The sequence below is a fragment of the Amblyraja radiata genome, chromosome 9 (genome assembly GCF_010909765.2).
Source record: "Amblyraja radiata isolate CabotCenter1 chromosome 9, sAmbRad1.1.pri, whole genome shotgun sequence".
Classification (NCBI taxonomy): Eukaryota; Metazoa; Chordata; class Chondrichthyes; order Rajiformes; family Rajidae; genus Amblyraja; species Amblyraja radiata.
The window spans coordinates 50,545,197-50,566,700 of record NC_045964.1 but is presented as its reverse complement, the minus strand read 5'-3'; the positions used below and the strand labels follow the sequence as shown (position 1 = coordinate 50,566,700).

Here is a 21,504-nt window from a genome sequence, read left to right as displayed (position 1 = left end):
GGTTGCTTTGTGCTTTGTAAAGCTTTAGTGAGTCAGGAGGTGAGTCATTCACTGTAGACGGCTGAATCTCTGACCTGATCTTGTAACCATGGTAGGTACACAAAATTGCTGGGGAAACTCAGCGGGTGCAGCAGCATCTATGGAGCGAAGGAAATAGGCGACGTTTCGGGCCGAAACCCTTCTTCAGACTGATGGGGGGTGGGGGGGGGAAAAGAAAGAAGGAAAAGGGGAGGATGAGGAGGAGCCCGAGGGCGGGCGGATGGGAGGGTGGGAGGAGACAGCTAGAGGGTTAAGGAAGGGGAGGAGACAGCAAGGGCTAGCCAAATTGGGAGAATTCAATGTTAATGCCATAAGGACGCAAGGTCCCCAGACGGAATATGAGGTGCTGTTCCTCCAATCTCCGCTGTTGCTCACTCTGGCAATGGAGGAGACCCAGGACAGAGAGGTCGGATTGGGAATGGGAGGGGGAGTTGAAGTGCTGAGCCACCGGGAGGTCAGGTAGGTTATTGCGGACTGAGCGGAGGTGTTCGGCGAAACGATCGCCCAACCTACGCTTGGTCTCACCGATGTAAATCGGCTCCTCTCTTGTAACCATGGTATATGCTTGGCTCCTCCTGATGAGTTCTACTTGATCATGACACCTTCAGGATGGTGTCAAGTGAAAATGGTTTGCCATTATTTTCTGGTTATTGTTGACTTCAGTATTTCTTTCCACGTATTTTTCAGTAGCCTGAATGCAATTCAGAACTTGGTAAACATACACTTGACCTCCATTATCTGAGGAGTTAATAGAGCTTAATATTTTTTCAATTATCTGTAAACATCCTTAATTCTAATCATATGATAGAGGGAAGAATATTAATAAAGTTGAAGTTGGATATTGCCTTGAGGAACTCCTGCAGCAACTACTTGGTTGAGATAGTATCTTGGCGAGACCACACGCAGACTGGGCGATCGTTTCGCGGAACATCTTCGCTCAGTCCGCGTGAACCATTCTGATCTCCCAGTTGCTGGACACATTAATTCTCCTTCCCATTCCTACACAGACCTTTCTATCCTCAGTCTCCTCCATTGTCAGAGGCTAAACGCAAATTGGAGGAACAGCATCTCGTATTTCGCAGTGGTATGAATATTGATTTCTCTCACTTCAGGTGTCCAGGCATTCCCTCTCTCTCTACCCCTCCCCCACCCAAGTCGCACTAGCTTCTCATTTTCACCCTACAAACAGCTAACAATGGCCTTTTTCCTTTATCACCGTTACTTTTTTTGCATATCTTTCATTCATAGTTCTTTATCTCTCCACATCACCATCTATATCTCTTATTTCCCTTATCCCTAACCAGTCTGAAGGGCTCGACCCGAAACGTCACCTCTTCCTTCCCTCCAGAGATGCTGCATGGCCCGCTGAGTTACTCCAGCTTTTTGTGCCTATCTTCGGTTTAAACCAGCAACTGCAGTTCCTTCTTACATACTTGGTTGAGATGATTAACACCACCGTTTAATTGATGTTATGCTCAATGTGACTCTAGCCAATAAGCCATTTCTTCTTGATTTCCATTGGATTTAGATACAAATGCTGCCTAAATGTCGGAAGCACTCACTTCTGAAATTCAACACTTCTAAATGTTTGGACTAATGTAATTACGCCTGGTATGTTGCCTTGGCAGAACACAAATTGAGCTGAAGCAGGAAATGCATTGATGGTAATAGAGCCCATAACATTGAAAGAGAGATAATTGAATGGTACTTGGCCTGATTGGACTGGGCATACTGGAACAATTTTCCATGCTCTTTGCTAGTCCAATTTGACTCTACGCAAGGCTAATTCGAAAGTATAAGACTTCAATATTAAAGCCTCAATGTTGTCGGAGTTAATTGTCTTTACTGAAAGTAACGTACTCCAAGACACATCTGAACCATAAACAAACTATAATAGATGCCACTACTCTTAACACACTGAAAGAGATTTGTTCTTGCTCATATCTCTACCAGACCCAAGAAATCCTTGAAGTATGATAGATACAAGATACAAGATACATTTATTTGTCACATGTGCCAGATGGCACAGTGAAATCTGATTACCATACAGCCATACAATAAAAATAAAGAACACAACACACGATAGAGTTCAACATAAAAACATCCCCACACAGCAGAATCAAAGTTTCCCACTGTGAGGGAAGGCACCAAAGTCAGTCATCTTCCTCTAATGTTCCCCAATGTTCACCCGTAGTCGGGGCCTCCCCGAGCCCTCCGCCGGGGTGATGTAAGTCCGATGTCAGGGCTGGGGGACCTCTTCAGCGACCTGGACATCAGAGTCGGCCACCTCCTACCAGAGTCCGCGGCTCCCAAAGTACGCAGGCTGCGCTGGGCGGAGATGCAACGTTAGCGGCCCTCGGCAAAGGGCCCCAGGACTCCGCGATGACGGTCAGCGCCTACCGCATTGGAAGCTCTCCCAATGTCTCCACGATGTTGGAGCAGCGGCCCAATGCTCCGGAGCACCAAAATGGCGACCCAGGTAGGCATTGCCCGCTCCGCGGTGAATTCAGCGCTGCGCCGCCGCTGTTGTCGCTCTGGTCCGGTTCCCGGTCCCCGGCAGGAAAGGCCGCTCTGATCCAGGTGGTAGGCCGCGAGGAGGGGGGGGCGAGGACGCGACTCGGAGAAATAGTCGCGCCCCCACCAGGAAGCGACTGGGAAACAGTTTCCCCCTTACCCTGCCCCCCTCCCCCACATAGAAAAGGCAAAGATTCCCCCAAAAACAGACTTTAAACTAACTAAAACATTTTTAAAAGATTGAAAAACAAACCGGCTGTAGGCAGAAGCTGCCGTCAATGCGGCGCCACTAGTGAGGTGCTGTAATATGAACTAAGAACATTAAAGCTTTTGGACTAGACTTAGTTTTTGAACTTTGTGAAGCTGGACGTGAAGAACTGAAGCTTTGCAGACTCTGTCTAGGCCTTCTCATTATTTCGGATACTGAGATGATTCCAGAGCCTTTGACATGCCTACAATGGTGCAATCTTTAAGAAAGGAGTTAAGTAAAAATGTGTCTTCTTAAAACAATTACTTCCCATTCCAGCAATATTCTGCGGGGCTTTGCGGAGTTTCAGACAGTGAGCCAGCCAACATGATCCTCACTGCTCATTAAATCCTGGAAAAATCACGAGCAAAAAACTGCACCTGACTTCTATTAATTGGATGGAAGCCTTTAATTGTCTTGGTTATTGGTTGGTTATAAGCACTTTAATCTCCAAGGAATCGATTACTTCACTATACTGATAACTGTGCACAGCATCCTACAATCTCCACTGGATCTTTTCAGTAAAGACTGGGAGATTTCAGTACAGGATCCAATATTCAACGCCTTCAATTAGAAAGGACAGAGGATGTGAAATCTTCTGACAATATTTCCAATACTTACCGTATATTACCGTCATACCCAAGGTTCAGAGATCTTGTAATGCTCAGATGATGGAGGTGTAGCTGAAACATTTATAAACATTGCAAAATGGGAGGTGCATTATTTGGCTTCAATGGTGTTGCATCTTCCAGGTTATGATCTGCTTTGAGGAGAAGTGCTGTGTCATTTAAGCTGAAATGAGTGAGGAGGAGTGAAGGGAAAGAATCCCGTACCAGTAGGCAGCTGTCCCATGGGGAATTTTTTGTACCTTTTTCTGGGCAGATTTTTGGTCTAGGAGTGACTTCAGAACCTATAAATCAATCTGCTGTAGATATTTTTAAATCAAAGGATTGCCTGTGACTTGACTTTCATGATTAACTCTTGAATGAAATGCATTTTCTTCCATGAGGGTGTGTATCTCGGGTGGACGCCTAACTGGAACTCCACTGTGCAAAAGCTGTAGCCTTGCTCTTGTGTGCTGGGATCTGGCTGAGAATCTTTAAAGAGCTGTGTCCTTTGACTCATGACTGGATGAAGTCTGACTACAGAGTATTGACCCAGCCTGTTTGAAATCACTTAATTCCATTTATTGTATGCCATAGCTGCTGTTTAATTTGCATTTATTCCTGTCATATATTTTTCAGGTTATACATAGGGAGTTATGAACATGCAAAATGACATTGCATATTGTAGTGCAATACATTTCTTCTTCTAATTGCCACAATATGAAAGGCCAATTTTGTGCTGGTGAATCTAATTTTAATCTATCCCAACACAAAATGGAGGTATGAAGTGGAGAAAATCGGTATACAAAATGTGTAGTGGTACAAATACCAGTGCTATCATGAATAGATGATCTGTTCACAGTGGTGTTGAGTGTGGTGGGTTAATTAGAAGAGCGAAGAGCTCATTATCAGAAGGTTTCTTCTGCATTTGCCCTGATGCCATGATATTTAGGACCCCTTCAGATATTATTTCCAAGATCTGTTCCATTGCAGCCATTTTTCATGAGTCCAATATTTTTTCTTTGTGGGAATGTATTTTACTGTGATGTTTGCATATGTGTAACATTCATTATTGTAGAATGACAGCACTGATATCTGAACTTATTGCTTACTCCCGTTAAAATTTCTCAGCAGCAATGTCAATGGATAACAAATTGTTAATTGCTGAAAGTAACATTTACTTTCCTTTTGTTGCAGGGTTTGGGGAACCAGTTCAGACTAAACCTGGAAATAGAAGAATACCAGTCTGCTCCTCCAGAATGTTAAATGCACAAAGTCTCAGTGTAGACTCTGACTTGCAGCTTTTAGGTATTGGAAACCATTTGCCACAAGACAAAGGTATCAATTATTGATGACTTAATAATTAGCTTAGATCCTATTGAATACAATGAATGCTACACATTCGGATAGCCCTTTTGCTGTAAGGGCGCGTCATAGTGTCAAGGCTGCATGATACTATAAATATTTGAACAATGTTTGGATTTTTTTTTGTAGAATGTGGTCCCATAACACAAGATAATCTTTCTTTTACTGTTTTCATCTCATCAAAAATGATATACTTAAACTAGTAATGAAAATGTTGATTTGCTGATCATGGCTGATCATCCCCAATCATTCCCCCGTTCCTGCCTTCTCCCCATATCCTCTGGCTCCGCTATTTTTAAGAGCCCTATCTAGCTCTCTCTTGAAAGCATCCAGAGAATCTGCCTCCACCGCCCTCTGAGGCAGAGGATTCCACAGACACACCACTCTCTGTGAGACCTTTCCATGTACCTATCCAAATGTCTTTTAAATGTTGTTGTAGTAATGTCGAGCAAAAACAAGACCTGCACCTTGTCCTTTAGACTAAGATTTGTTGCCTTACAGTGCCAGAGACCCAGGTTCATTCCTGACTACGGGTGGTATCAGTACAGAATTGTACGTTCTCACCTGCATGGGTTTTCTCCAGGAGCTCCGGTACCCTCCCACACTCCAAAGATGTGCAGGTTTGTCGGTTAACTGGCTTGGTAAAAATTGTAAATCGTCCCTAATGTGTGTAGGATATTGTTAAAGTGCGGGGATTGCTGGTCGGCCTCGGTGGGCTGAAGGGCCTGTTTCCGCACTGTATCTCTAACCTAACCTAAACTAAAGATCTTGCCATGCTTGGTTAATCTTGCTCTTGGTGGTGAGCATTGAAAAGATCCAACCAGAGTACATTGTGTATGCTTGCTAACTTCAGTGTTTTTTCCAAATGTTGTTGAACTTGAAGATATGTTGACCTTTCAGCTGAGAGGGGAAGATCGGTGGTAAGTAAGAGGGGTTTTACTGCTTTAATGGTGTATCTACTTCAATTACTTTTGGAATTGTGTTTTATGATTGTGATGCAAATACATGACTTGCTTTTAGTTCTGGTTATGATCCTCTTGGAATTCAGTCTGATATTTGCTTCAACTTCAATAATTTGAATGCTTTTATTCACAGTTCGTTCAAGCTTGGCTCTTTCCTGCAAGAACCATCTTCTCTACAGTCCCATGACGACTGAAGCTGCTGCATTGTCAACTTCCAGCTCTAGCCAAGGAACTCGTTATCTTCCATCTTTCCCGTTATCAACAGCAACACGACTTAACCATATCTCTACACTCGAAGGATCCTCAAAGAAATTGCAAAAACAATGTGTTAATTTTTCAAACTCATGGCCTACAAAACATTTTGATGGGACTTCTCAGACCAATTCACGAAAGTTAACTAACCAATTATCTGAAGATTTGCTCATCTTTGGTAAATCAACTTTTGAGTACTATGGGCTTATCCAAATTAATATGTCCTGAAAGTAATCAAAATTTTCACTTTTAGAAATCTGGTATTCTTATCCTCTCACCATCATGAAATTATAGAATTTTACAGAACTTTACATGTTGATCAACATTATACATGTACTGGATCTATGCAGAAAGCTCAGTGTTGCAAACCAAGCCACTTGTTGTCATCACATTGTTGTTTGTGCTTTGCATAAATGTAGTGTTTCAACCTACATCACAATGCCGGACTTTAAAAATTAATAATTAGCTATAATGCACTTTGGGAAGGCCACAAAAGGGGCTGTACAAATAAAGTGTTTTAAATAAGTATTGGGTTCAATTTGTGGTCAGTTGTAACACTTATTTTACTTCTGGCCTCAAATTTTTTTTTTAAGTTATAAAAATCACCTCCGATATCCCTCCCAGTAAAGAGCCATTTATTTAACCCCCCCAAATTTTTAACTTTTTTTTAATCCCCAAATTCACCTTAAATTTGAGTTCTCCAATTGTCGACTTATCAAGCAATATAAATAATTTTCTTCTGTTTAACATTTAGTGAGGGTGTGCAGGTTGCAGACCTCCCTAATGCATGTCCCTGTCGAAATAACGTCTTTAAAATGTTGTTATTGTATCTGCCTTAAATCTTCCTTTGACATCTTATTCCATATACCCACCACCCTCTGTAAATAAAAAAGTTACGCTACAGATCCCTACTACGTCTTTCCTCTCTCACGTTAAACCTATGTCCTCTAGTTCTTGATTCCCCAACCCTGGGAAAAATACTTTGTGCATTCCCCTCATGATTTTATACACCTCCGTGAGACCATCCCTCGGCCTCTGCACTCCACGGAATAAACTCGGAGCCTGCTCAATCTCTCCCTATCGCTCAAGCCCACGAGTCCTGACATGATCCTCAAATCTTCTCTGCAACCTTTCAAGTTTATTGTAATCTTTCTTGTAGCAGGATGATCAAAACTGGACACAATACTTCAAATGCATCCTCAATAATAATTTCAGTAATGGTGGAGCGGGGCTTTGGCAGTTGCCAATGATAGTTAAGGGAGTATCAGTGAAGGAACATTGGCATTGAGATCATACTGCAAGTTGATTTGAGCCAAAAAGATTGGTCTTTCATACCTGGACCAGGTAAATTACAAGCATCAATGTCAGGTTGTTTGCCCTCACAATGTCTGGCCCTTGCATATGAAGAATCTGAAAAGAATGTATCCCTGATTACTGAAAACTAAAATTCATTTTGGAAATCCTCTGCATTAGTGAGTTGCAAACAGTATAAATAGTTACAGCCTCCAAAATGTTTCAGCTTGCATTACCTTTAGTTTACTTACAAGATATAGGAATGTTTTAGTTTAATATATTTTTTAAGTAAGTGTTTGTCATCTAGCAAAGGATATGTACATTATTTAATTGTCTGATTTACCAGGAGACAGCTCGCAAGACAATCGTTCTCCTATATCACTCAAACCTGCACTGGTGCGGTCACCATCATCTCGGAGAGATCTTAACACGTCAAAGCCTGTTCCTCCCATTCCAAGAGGTACGAGTCCAATGGTTGAAACAGAAGTACTTGATTTTGATAATAAGAAAGAAACACATGGACCAGATTCTGAGGAGACATGGGAAGAAGAAAAAAGCATTGATAAAAATCTGGAACTGAATCTTTCCTTGTTGGATAACAATGAAGATGAAACAGATCTCGAAGAGGTTAGTGCATGCTTGCATGAAAAATATTTCAAAAGACACAGATTATAGCTTTCAATGGTAAACATGAAGCATAGAAATGATTACTTGAAACATTTGGCGAGGGATTCTTTGGGGGTTCAGCAGCTGTTACATTGGTAAATATGAGAGCAACTCTACCCCAGATAACTATTTTAATCTTGGTATGAGTTGATGCAGGAACCCTGGGCATATTAACCATTGTCTTTGAGAAACCTTGCATTTTTAATAAACACCTATGTTAGAATTGGCAAACAGTCCTGCCATCTATATGCCATATACTGTAAGGAGTATAGAAGGGTGGCGTTAGATTTGGATTTCACATTGGTTCAGGGCTTGAACCAACTGCTGTTAGAATTGTCAACAGTGGCTCTGTGTTACATTAATGCTACTGAGTTAGAATGTTTAAAGTTCGTAGTCAAATCCAGGCATTTGATTTCAAAATCTATGGTGGCAATTCAGTATTGTATTTATGCAATGCTGCGCTTATTAGAGTTGACATTTTTTAGATACGATACTAGACTAAGTAGGACCTGTTGGGTCCCAGCATCACACAGGAGGGCTGGTCCCCCAACACAATATTCCACCTCTCCACCAATTCCTTCCAATATTGGTGGCCAGTGGGGGGAGCGCTAGTATGGGTGTTGTGCGCTGAAGGGACTGGTTTCCAGAAGGCTAGTATGGACATTGTGGGCCAAATTAATTCTTGGGCTGGCAGCTCAGTCACTCAAGCCTGTTGTTCTGGCAGCTACCTCACTCACGGCTGGTGGGCTGGCAGTTGACTCACGGCTATTCCTTGAAATTCCATTTCAAGCAGGGTGCAAGGGCACCAAATTCAAGTGCAGTTTCATACCATTTCAAGCAGGGTGCAAGGCCACTAAAGACAGCGAGTCGTGACCTCTCCCTCCCACATCTTGCAGAGACTGAGCTTTTCTCACTCTTCTGGGTTTTATAGTCCCTCCCCCCCCCCTCACATCAGAAGGGGTGTGGCCTTCATGGCGTGATTGACAGGAGAGAGAATCTCAACATTTTTTAAACACTAATAACTCTTTTTTTTTTCGTTGATGGGAAAAATCCTCGGTACCTGATGAGCGGAGGGGGACTGAGAAAGATGTCTAAATCAATTTTCTAAATCAATATACAGAACAACAGGAGTGGTCAAGATCAGACTTTTAGTAAGATAGGTAAACTGAACTCCATCTGTCTTTTAGTGGAAATTGTGGTCATCAAGAACTGTATGAATGACTAGGGCTCAGCTAAAGAGAGTTACAGGGAGGATATGGAGGCATCAGAGAAGGTTTACTTGGATTAAGGTTGTTTTCTATGAAATAGAGCAGGCAAAGGGAAGCTTTCAGTCTGATGTGTTTAAAGCATTGAGCAAAAAATAATAAACAAGTTCCAGAATGGGACAAAAACTGGAAGCCATAAACGTAAACCAATTGATAGAGGATTAAAGAGGAGTTGGAGCGATACATTTTTATGTAAGAATGGTAAGCACATGGAGCTCACAGAATGAGAGGGCATTCGAGACATAAATTGTCAATTTAAAACAAAAATACATGAATGAGCATTTAATGAATTAAGAACTAAAAAGTATGATTAACGAATAGTTGTTTGTTGTCTGCATTGACATGATGAGCTCAATAGTTGCTTTCTGTGATGGAATAACGTGCAGCAAAGTGTACATTTTGCACTTTGGTAGAAGGAATAAAGGCATAGACTATTTTTATTTACTAAATGGGAAGAAGATTTAGAAATTGGACATGCAAAGGTAGTTGGGAGTGCTGTTGCAGTATTCCCAAAAGGTTAATTTGCAGGTTGAGTCGGTAGTAAGGAAGGCAAATGCAATTGTGACATTCATTGCGAGAGGACGAGAATATAAAAGCAAGGATATAATACAGAGGTTTTATAAGGCACTGGTCAGGCCACATTTAAAATATTGTGTGCAGTTTTATGCCCTATATCGGGTAAGATGTGCTGGCATTGGAGAGGGACCAGAGGAAGTTCATAAGAATGATTCTGGGAATGATTGGGTTAATGAATGAGGAGAGTTTGAAGCCAGTACTAGCTTGAGTTTAGAAGGATGAAATGGGGATTGTGCAAAGTACTTATGATACAGAGTTATTATATATCATAACAAGTACTTTAATTTGTATACATACAGAGACCATCGGGATGAGTACTGTAGGCTCCGAATCGTAAGTTAAAACTAAAAAACAACATGGCTGCCCGCATGCACGAGGTGGCGGTGATGTGGGAAACCTGACATGGTTTATGGATCAGGTCATCAGCAGCAAAACAAGACACGGATCAAATCAGCAATACTGTTTGATCTACATCCCCCTTCTTGGGCTTTTGCCCAAAGGGCAAACATAAAGCATGCAGGAGTAATTATGTATATAAAGCTGTAAAAATTAACTATCATCTACATTAAAGCAATGGAGGATATACTGCAAGTAATATAAGTAACGTCGCTGGCTCAACGACTCGTGTCCAAACAGACCAGGGCTACTCTTCCAGCCTCAAAGCAGCTGCTCCGGCCACAAGTCTGCGAGCCTGAGGTAGTTCGGGTGCGTCTGCAGCGTAAAAAACTGACACAGAAGGCATACTACGACCGTTCTAGTTGTCCTCTACAACCATTGTCGGAGGGCCAGGTGGTCCGTCTCCAAACCCAGAAGGGGTATGACCGTATGGGCACAGCCAAGGAGGTGTGTCCGGAACCAAGGTCTTATTTGATATAATCTGACGGAGGTCTATACAGACTAAACCGCCGACATATTCTGCCAGTAAATGAGCTGGTGCCATTGAGGCAGGTTCAGTATGATGATGCAGATGATGTGTTATGGACTGAGGATGGAAACTACTATCTGAATGAGGGACATGTGACAGCAGACCGTGAGCTGTTTTGCGATCAGAACTTTGTTTCTGTACCTGCAAAAGGAGCGAAGACCCCTGCGAAGCCTGTCGACAAATCCTCTGCGAAACCTGTGCTGGTTGAGTTGTCGCCTGCTAAGAAACTCCCGATGGAGGCCATACCTGTGGTGACATCTCCTATGAGGGGCACGGCTGAAAGCCTGTACCGTACGCGTGTAGGACGGGTCAGCAAGCCTGTGACTAGATACGGGGATTATGTCTAGATGCAGATCTTGCCATGTCCATGTCCATGCAGTGTCCTTGTGAGTAAATTGTCTCGAGGGAGCCGAGATCTCGGCGAAGTTGGGAACAAATTTTCCGAGGTAATTAACCATGCCCAGAAATATCTGCAGGTGTGCAACATCAGTGGACGTGGACATTTCGCTAACAGCCACAGTCTTGGAAGGATCTGCCTTGAGACCATCAGCAGTGAATATAAGCCCCACGTAGCTCACCTGGTTAACACGGAACCAACATTTTTGGAGATTTAAGTTTATTTCCCTGGCACGCTCGAGTACCTTCTTCAAGTTGGCATCATGTTGTTCCATGTCTTTGCCACTAATAATGATATCGTCCACGATGATAGCACAAGGATATCCGTCAAACAGTTGCTCCATGGAGCACTGAAACACCTCACTGGCTGAACTGATGCCAAACGGCATGCGCAAAAATCTGTAGCGGCCGAAAGCAGTGCTGAAGGTGGTACACATAGATGATGCATCATCCAGAGGAATCTGCCAGAAGGAGCTCTTGGCGTCTAATGCAGAGAATACCGTTGGCTTACCCAAGTGGGCAGCTACCTCCTCCACGGTACGCATGGGATGATGGGGCCTTTTGAGTGTGATATTTAGGTCCCTCAGATTATTACATATACGAATCTCCTGTTTATTCTTGTTTGTAGCAGCCACCATCGAGGACACCCAGTCCGTGGGTTCTGACACAGGCTTGATAACTCCCAATGCCACCACCCTGTCCAGTTCGGCTTTGACATGGCAATAGGTACACGCTGAGCAAGACGAACCACAGGACGCACCTCCAGGTCTAAAGACATAGAGTAAGTTATTGGTAGCTTGCCAATTTCTTCAGTGAAAAGATTGTGGTAATCCATGAGAATAGGCTGTGTGGAATCCGGAACTGGAGTTAGTTGATGCACAGCCTTGCTAAAGGTAACCAGTCACAAATATTTGCAGGCATCATAGCCTAAAAGTGGAATAACATTGCGGTCAACGATATAGAATCGCACCCTGTATGGTTAATCCCCTAGGTGGCACTGCAGCTTCACAATACCGACCGTATTGACCTCACTTCCCCCATATGCGAGAAGAGTAACATTGGTGGGTTTTAATTGCTCTGCGTTCCTCAGATGATTGAACTGTTCCCAAGACAGAACATTGCATTTCGCGCCAGTGTCGATTTTCATCTCGATTACTTTATTGTTCACTGTTACGGTGGCCATTGGCTCACTATTTTGTACATTTTGTGTGATAATAGAATGTACTTGCAGAACGATTCCATCGACCTTTGGCCTCTCGTCATGCTGCTATCGGACAAATCGACAGTGGCTCAGCCTGCAGCAAATTTATTGGCTGCTTTGTCTGCCCTCAGTTAGGTTGGGATCTGCAACATCTCCAGAAATGGTTTCGCCTTTTACACCCATGGCAAATGTGACCAAAGGCGGGGCACATCTCTCTCTTAGCCAAGTGCCCCTCACCACAGTTGTTACATTCTTGAATAAAACGAGCTGCAGGATAATTAACCTGTCTCTGCCTTGTTAATTCTTGCTTGGGTTGACTGGGAGATAAGAAGTGAATGTTCCCAAGCTGTTCTTGGAGTGCCATCTGCTGCTGCCTTCGTTGCCTTGGAAACGGAGCTAGAACGCTGTCAACACCTACACTGGAATGTATACAACCAACTCCCAGAATGTTGTGCCTAAGTGAGCATTTGAGCGTTACAAATCGGCAGCTCATAAGTCTCACAGACTGCGATAGCTCAATCCAGAGTTATTGCAGGATTGTGGATAAGCTTCCTTCTCGGCTTGTCATTTAAAAGACCACATACCAACCGGTCTCTAATAAATTCGTCTTTGAGATCGCCAAATCTGCAAGTTCCTGCAGCCTTCTTGATAGCACAAACAAAAGATTCAATAGTTTTGTTCTCATTCTGGTATCTTGAGAAAAATTTCACACGTTCGATGAGTAGATTAGCTTGAGGGTCACATTACTGTCGAAACCTTCTCTTGAGACACTCCGGGACGTCCGGCAACTCAGCCGGGGTCACGATCGGCGCTCCACCATCGACAGGTTGATGAGTTATTTCCCCAGCATACACAAACTGTTGTGCTCGTTCGAAAGTTTCATCTCCTGCGAGTAGAAGGAGCATACTTGCATGGACCACTGCAGGCTTGTCATGAGAAGTTGCAGCAATGAACAAATCATACTGTCGCTCAAAGGTACGCCACCGCTGTCCGTTTCTGCTATCGAAAACAAGTGGGTCAGGTTTTCTGAAACCTTCAGCCATGTCTGAGACCATGAAAAGCCTTGTAAATAACAGTCAGAGTGAAGCTGAAATCCCACTTCTGACACCATGTGCAAAGTACTTATGATACAGAGTCATTATATATCATAACAATTACTTTAATTTGTATACATACAGAGACCATCGAGATGAGTACTATAGGCTCCGAATCGTAAGTTAAAACTAAAAAACAACATGGCTGCCCGTATGCACGAGGTGGTGTGGGAAACCTGACATGGATTATGGATCGGGGCATCAGCAGCAAAACCAGACGGATCAAATCAGCAATACTGTTTGATCTACAGGGATCTCATTGAAACCAACTGAATAATGAAAGGCCTAGATAGAGTGAATGTGGAGAGGATGTTTCCACTTGTGGGAGAATATAGGACTAGAGGGCACAGCCTCAGAATTAAAGGACACACCATTAGAATGGAGGTTAGAAGGAATTTATTTAGCCAGACGGCGGTGAATCTGTGGAATTAATTGCCAGATGGGAGTGGAGGCCAAGTCACTGGGTATTTTTAAAACTGAGACTGGTAGGGTAGTAGTCTAGAGAATGGATTTGAGAAGGAAACAGATCAGCCATGAACGAATGATGGAGCAGATTTGATGGGCCGAATGGCTTAATTCTGCTCTGATGTATTATGGTCTTATTTCTATGATTCTGTGAAATTATTTTGAAGGAAAACTGGAGAGTCTTTTATTGGGCAGCATTGATCTCTCAGAAAATAAAACCATTCTTTAAAAAAAAAAAAACTGTTGTTTATTGGAGCTTACTGGGACCAAATTTGTTTCTAAATCACCTGAAAGAAAATTCAATGTTTAAAAATCATTAAAAATATATATATATTCACCAAGCACAAATATTGAAAAGAATGTAACTTTCTTTCAGTGAGCAAATAAACTGGAGATTCTTTAATTGAAATAAAAGTAGAAAATATTGGAGGTATTCAGCATATCAGGCAGCATCTGTGGAGAAATAAATAGATTTAACGTTCATCTAAAACAATAAGTAAACAAGTGGATAAGCAAACAAAGAATGACAGATTGGAGACCAAGATTGTTCATGTGTCACAAATGCTAAGACAGGGTGATGAATGATTGTTATTCAATGATAATCTCTCTGAAGGAGTATGAATAGATTTAGATAAATGAGTTGACAAAGGGAAAAAATAATGCTGTAACTGAGAGGCAGAGTATAGCAGATGCTAGAAATATAAAACAAAAAGGAATGTTTGGAGTATCCAACATATCAAGCAGCATTTGTGGTGAGTGAAAAATTAAGTGGGTAGATGTCCTTGTCCTTCCAGGTGAGACAGAGGTTCACATGCTCCTCTTCCAACCTGTACATCATCGAAATAAGGCGTTGACTCGGAGACTGTTTCTCTGAACACTTGTGCTTTGTTTACCATGGCCTACTGGATATCCCAGTTGCTAACCATTTTAACTTCCCTTCCTATTCCCATACTGACCCTTCTGTCCTGGGCCTCCTCCATTGCCAGAGTGAGGCCACACACAAACTGGAGGAACAGCATATTCTGCTTGAAGAGCTTACATTCCAACAGGATGAACATTGAATTCTCCAATTTTGGATAACGACAAAACATCCCCTTCTTAACCCCCCTCCCCCCTTCCTGCTTCCCCTGTGCCCCACTGGATTTGCACCTGTTTTTCCACTCCCCCTTCCACCTACATTCCTTCCTCGTGCTTCACATTTGGCAACTCCACTCCTTTTGAAGCAAATCTTCTATCTTTTCATCCCTGGCCTTTGTCCAACCATCTGCCTACAACTGAACACCCCCCCCCCCCCCTCCCCCCGTACCTGTAGTGACCAATTACCTGCCAATTACCTGTCCACTCGCATGTAGCTTTGGAGTCACTGATAAAGCTTGGGTAGCAAGTTTAAGATGTCAACATTTAGCTACAAATCCTATACCTGACGGTGCAAATGAGGATACATCTTGGCAGATTCATGTGGTCCTCCAGCTAAATATGTGCCTTTTCTCAAAAATTGCTTTGTAATCTTAGATGAATAAATAGAATTGAATGCAAAATTACTGCTGATAAGAAGTCTTCTGTATTTTAGCAACCCATTTCATGAGTGTTAACTTAGCATTGAGCATTTATTGGTGCGGTGTGAGTTTGTACCATCTTTTTAAGGAAGTCCATCTGGGGAATCTGTTCATCTCTTTCTAAGGCTTGAATGTAATTATATGTGACATTTTTTAAATTCAATATTTTAGGATTTGGATATCACTGGTAAGGTCCGCTTTTTATATGGGTGTCGTGCCAGTACAGCACAGGTTCGATCGTGGTGGAACCTCTGTCCCAGTGCAGACTTGACCCAGTTAGCAATGACTTTGGATAGGGTCTTGTAATATATATTCAACTGTGAGTCGTGTCTCTGATTCTTGATATTCTTCGCCCCCTTCTGCCTGGAGATGAAAGTGATGATCCATTTCCTCATGGATTCTGACATGCTGCCAACTCGAAACATAGTATTGTACACTTCCAGCAGATCTGGGCCCAACCAGACCCACAGAACCGAGTACACCTCGGACAGTATTCCATCACTTCCATCGTTTTCTTTGTCAGAGGAACAGATGAAGCCTGTTGGCTCCTCCAGCGATAGTGGCTGGTCCTGACGCTCCTGCTTACTGTTGTTTAAAACATTTGGGATAGAAGACAAATATTTCTGAGAGGTTGTTCTGTCGGTGTCTTTCTATCAAACAGATTGGTGTAGAAGGATTAGCAGATCATTAATATACTGATGTGAACCTAACCATTGGTGATTCCCCTGTTGGTGGGTAATCTGTGGCCATCAGTAGATCACTATAAATACCAATCCATTTAAATGTTCTAGTATAGCGGGGACTCGTAGGAGCCCAGCCAAGAATTAGTCGGAACACAAAGTTGTGTGAACGAAAATATTTATTACTATTACAATGCTGCTCCGTACTCCAACAACAGGCACGGGCGTTGCCCAACCTTAAAAACCCCAAAGGATCAACCCCGTCACCTCCAGCTCCCACACCCAGACACCTAACTCCTCCCTCCAGAGCCGATGGTTCGCTCTGCCCGTGGCCTACCTCCGGGTGCTGCCACAATAGCATCATATCTGTTACAGCACTGATTTGGACTGTTTCTTTTAACAGTAAGCTCAATATTTTCATGGACAGTGGCCTGCTTGACACATCCTGTTAACTACCCCAAATTTTAACTTCCTCCATAACTATCATACAGTGACTACACCAGCTGTAAATTTCACAGCATCAGCTTGCTTTGGTTACTCCAATACCCCAATTCCTTTAATGATCTGCAGACCAAAGCTGGGTTGAGATCTGGATCTGATTAATACTGGCAAAAATTAAACCAAACATTGGCAAATGTTGTTGGTAAGTGCTGATGATGATGCTATTGACAATTGCTTTCTTCACTTTGCAGATCATTGACATATCAGTATTTTTTACAGATGATGAGTGCCCTCAGGTCACTAAGAAACAGTGCTGCAAAGAAAAGAGCTAAATTGAGCAATGGTGCATCTGATATTGAGAGTCCAGATTCCGCCCTTAAACTGGAACTTGGTTTAGATTCCACATCGCGTACATCATCACCTTATACAAGCACATACAGTGAAAGTGACATTTGCAGCCAGGATTCTTTGATTTCCCCTTTGCCTTGTAGCAAGAAAATGATGTAAGTATAAAAAAATGGAGTTATTCAATATTACTGAGTTTTATCTGCATTTAAATAATAGTCAAATCTACCCATGTTTCAAAGATAACATATTGTTAGATTTCACAAAGAATATTAGTGAAACATTGCATTATTAATATGTAATAAATCATCCTTTATCTTGTTATATATTACATTTTCTTTCCACTCAAACCATACATTGTCTACATTCCTTCATTATTTCTGCTCTTCATGGATATGGCTGAAGAATTGGTAATGTGGCTGATACAACATGGACAACTGACAGATCCAGAAAGCCCTCACTGCATGTTTTTCCCCCCAAGGTTTATAGTTTGTGCACAATAATCCCCCCCCCAAAAAATTAAATATTACATGAGCAGAACTCGCCATGCTTGAAAATAATTTCATTCTTAATGTTGAAGTATAAAAATCTATCTACATACTTTTAAAACTCTGTGTGTGTGTGGGTGTATGTCAGATTAGATTTTTAGATTAGATTTTTGGCCTTTGATTCCTTGGTCTGCCAAAACCACACGCAAAAACGCCAAGATTTTTTCCATTTCGCTAGCCATTTCACTTTTACATTCGCAAATCCACTCATTAAATTTCGTCATTTTTATGTACACATTTTTAATAAAATCCGTTCCCCCCCCCCACTCGCTCATTTTTTCACCTCCTGCTGGCCAGCCAATATAACGGCTGCTGCCGCCCGGCTCTCCTCCAAAAACGTCGACATTTTTCACATTTCGCTAGCGATTTTCGCTGCTGCCGCCCGGCTCTCCTCCACTCTTGGCGTCATACGCAGCGTCTTGACGGCGTACGCTTAGCGCATGGGATTGCGCGATGACGTCACGCCGACCCCCCCCTTGCAATCGCACGTTGCGGGAACAGACCCAACGGGTCTGCACTTGGTCTAGTATACTTTTAAAACTGTGTGTGTGCGTGTGTGTGTGATTTTGCCTTTGAAACGTATCTCCTCGAAAACCAGACCACAAAACGGGGAAATGTTCACATATTTCAGTAGAGATTTCCCTTATGATTCTAGAAATCCACTCCTCTGTACATTTGGTACATTATTTTCCTGACTTTTTTTATTAACATTGTTGATCAATCTGACCTTTTTTTAAATCTGACCGCTGCCCAGCTGCTGACGTGACAATAACAGTGAAATGTTTACATCTTCTGGTAGAAAATTTCCTTATGATTTCAAAAATCCACTCCTCTATAAATTTGGTCAATTATTTCCCGAGATATTTACTAAAATCTATCATCAAACTAACATTTTTAAAAAATATAAAGGCTGCCCAGCTGCTGACCTCACAATGCCTTTCCTCGTGGCCCAGTTCGCTCGTGGCCCCGCCGCTCTGGATTAATGCAGCTGTTGTCAATGCGCATGCGCAGTTTTCCACGAGGTCCGTTAGCCCACCCACACCCCGTTCTTCAAAAGGCGCAGCAAGAACGAGAAAGTTCTGCAGCAAAGATAATGCAGCTATAGGATCTTTGTTCAGCAGATCGCGAGGTCAGCTGCGCTCACGCGCTGAAGATGTTTCTCCTCGCTGCCCATGCAGCTTGTGAAGCCATGCCCCTCCCCTGCCCGCCCGCGAGCTGCCGCCCTGCCCCCCTTCTCTCTCTCTCCCTCTCTTTCTCTCCCCTCTCTCCCTCCTCTCCCTCTCTCCCCCCCTCTCTCTCCCCCCTCTCTCTCCCCCCTCTCTCTCTCTCTCCCCTCCTCTCTGTCTCCCCCTCTCTGTCTCCCCCTCTCTGTCTCCCCCTCTCTGTCTCCCCCTCTCTGTCTCCCCTCTCTCTCTCTCCCCCCCTCTCTCCCCCCCTCTCTCTCCCCCCCTCTCTCTCCCCCCTCTCTCTCCCCCCTCTCTCTCCCCCCTCTCTCTCCCCCCCCTCTCTCTCGCCCCCCCCTCTCTCTCTCCCCCTCTCTCTCCCCCTCTCTCCCCCCCTCTCTCCCCCTCTCTCTCCCCCTCTCTCTCTCTCTCTCTCCCCCTCTCTCTCCCCCTCTCTCTATACTCCCTCTCTCCCCCCTCTCTCTCTCCCCTCTCTCTCCCCCCCTCTCTCTCCCCCCTCCCCCTCTCTCTCTCCCCCTCTCTCTCTATCCCCCCTCTCTCTCTCTCCCCCCCTCTGCTCTCTCACCCTCTCTCTCTCTCTCTCCCCCTTCCTCTCTATCCCTCTTCCTCTCCCCCACCCCTCCTGCCCTCACCCCCTTCCCCCCTCTCAGCCCACCTCTCTTCCTCTCTCTCCTCCCCTCCCTCTCTCCTCCCATCTCTTTCTCTCCCCTCCTCCCCCAACCTCACCCAGCCCTCCTCCCCTCCACCCCCCTCTCCCTCTGTCTGTTGCCCTTCTGTCTATGTCCCTCTCTCGCTGTCTCTCCCCATTCTTTCTCTGCCCTCACTCTCTACCCCCCCCCCCCCATGTAGACACGCCTGCGAGTTGGGGGCTATGCGTCAGTGGATAGGGCAGCTATGGGGTAAAAGGAGCAAATTAATAATATGAATATAATATCAAGGGGGGTAATTAGCGTTGAGTGGGGGGGGGGTAGTAAGTGTGTGTGATGGCGCATGCCGCCCTCCCCCCCCCCCCCCCCCCCCCCCCGTAACCGCGCGTTGGGGGAACAGACCCAATGGGTCTGCACTTGGTCTAGTAATTTTTAAATGCTTCTCACTTAATCTTCCTATTCTAGTATCTGGATGTGATTGTACATGAGTCACTGAAAGTAAGCATGCAGGTACAGCGGACAGTGAAGTAAGCTCATGGTCTGTTGGCCTTCATAGCAAGAAGATTTGAGTATAGGAGCAAGGAGGTCCTACTGCAGTTGTATAGGGCCGTGGTGAGACTGCACCTGGAGTATTGCATGCAGTTTTGGTCTCCTAATTGGAGGAAGGACATTCTTGCTATTGAGGGAGTGCAGCGTAGGTTCAACAGGTTAATTCCCAGGATGGCAGGACTGACATATACCGACTGGGCTTATATTCACTGGAATTTAGAAGGTTGAGAGGGGATCTTATAGAAACATATAACATTCTTAAGGGATTGGATAGGTTAGATGGAGGAAAAGTTGGGGGAGTCCAGATCCAGGGGTTCCAGTTTAAGAAGAAGGAGTAGGCCATTTAGGACTGAGATGAGGAAAACCTTTTCACCCAGAGAGTTGTGAATCTGTGGAATTCTCTGCCACAGAAGGCAATGGAGGCCAATTCACTGGATGTATTCAAGATAGAGTTAGATTTAGCTCTTAGGGTTAACGGAGTCAAGGGATACAGGGAGAAAGCAGGAACCGGGTACGGATTCTGGATGATCAGTCATGATCATATTGAATGGCAGTGCTGACTCGAAGGGCCGAATGCATCTATTTTCTATGTTTCTAAAATCTTCTACTTTACACGTTCTAAATTCTCCTGGACAAATGCTATCTACCTGGTCTAACTTTTTTGATTAACTAGCATTCACCATATATTTTGGAGCAATTTCGGAAAAGCAATTACTTTGCAAAGAAGATTAGTTCCAAAATCTAATTTCACAGCTGTAGAAATGATAATGTCGTGTGGCAAAGCGGGCCAGTTTTTGATATATAATTCTGAAGTGCAACTTCTCAACATAAAAAGCTATGTTATTGTATCTCCTTACATTTGTTAGTCCAAGAATTAATAACTATTCTGCATGGATGAACTTAACATTTTCGTCTTTGGAAATTCCTTGTTCTGTTTTCAAATTGAGGTCACTCTCCTTGGTTTGTATGTGTCTGCTGTGACATTAGACAGATACAGAGCTAATCTAACAGCTCAGAAACTAAAGAGAGTAGAATCTAAAGCAACAAACAATCTGCTGGAGGAAATCAGTGGTTGAGCAGAATCTGTGAATGGAAAGGAATGGTTAATATTTTACGTCAAAAGCCTGTAACATGACTGACAGAGTGTTTCGACCCAAAACGTCAACCGTTTTGTTCCACCCACAGGTGCTGCTTCACCCGCTGATTCCCTCCAACAGATTATTCCACCGTAATCTTGTGGTTCAATATATTCCGCACTCTACCATTATCATCAAACTTGATGAATGCCATGCAGGTGCAGTGTTAACCACTCTTTAAAAAAGAAATGCTGCCATAGAACAAAACGAAGAAATCCCACAACCAAACAACCAGTTCAATGTTCTGGAATCCTGCCTTATTCATAAATACTGGTTGGTTACTAAGTCAAAGAAGGAGGGGCTCCAAGAACATTCATATCCTTAAAAGCGGTGGAACCTGGCACATATGTGGCGAAGAGGCTGAAATATTAGTTGATTTCAAGAATTCAAGAGATTACGATATATCAAAGGCTATAGTTAAGATATCTTCCAAAACTTATTGCACCTCCAGTATTCAGCATAACCACAATACTGGCATCTACCAGACAATAGGAAACATTGCCCGGATATGTCCTGTCCAGAAAATAAATGTAACTGGACTAATTCATACCCT

The 21,504-nt window shown here is 43.4% G+C and overlaps 1 protein-coding gene across 1 annotated transcript in view; it reads left to right on the top strand.

Moving 5' to 3' along the window:
* Positions 1-21,504, top strand: part of togaram1 (TOG array regulator of axonemal microtubules 1) — a 109,329-nt gene that overhangs the window by 41,968 nt on the left and 45,857 nt on the right. Inside the window, exons 3-6 of the mRNA XM_033027355.1 lie at positions 4,603-4,743; positions 5,866-6,162; positions 7,624-7,904; positions 16,822-17,045. Of these exons, the coding sequence (XP_032883246.1) occupies positions 4,603-4,743; positions 5,866-6,162; positions 7,624-7,904; positions 16,822-17,045 (943 nt within the window). The remainder of the gene's footprint in view (positions 1-4,602; positions 4,744-5,865; positions 6,163-7,623; positions 7,905-16,821; positions 17,046-21,504) is intronic.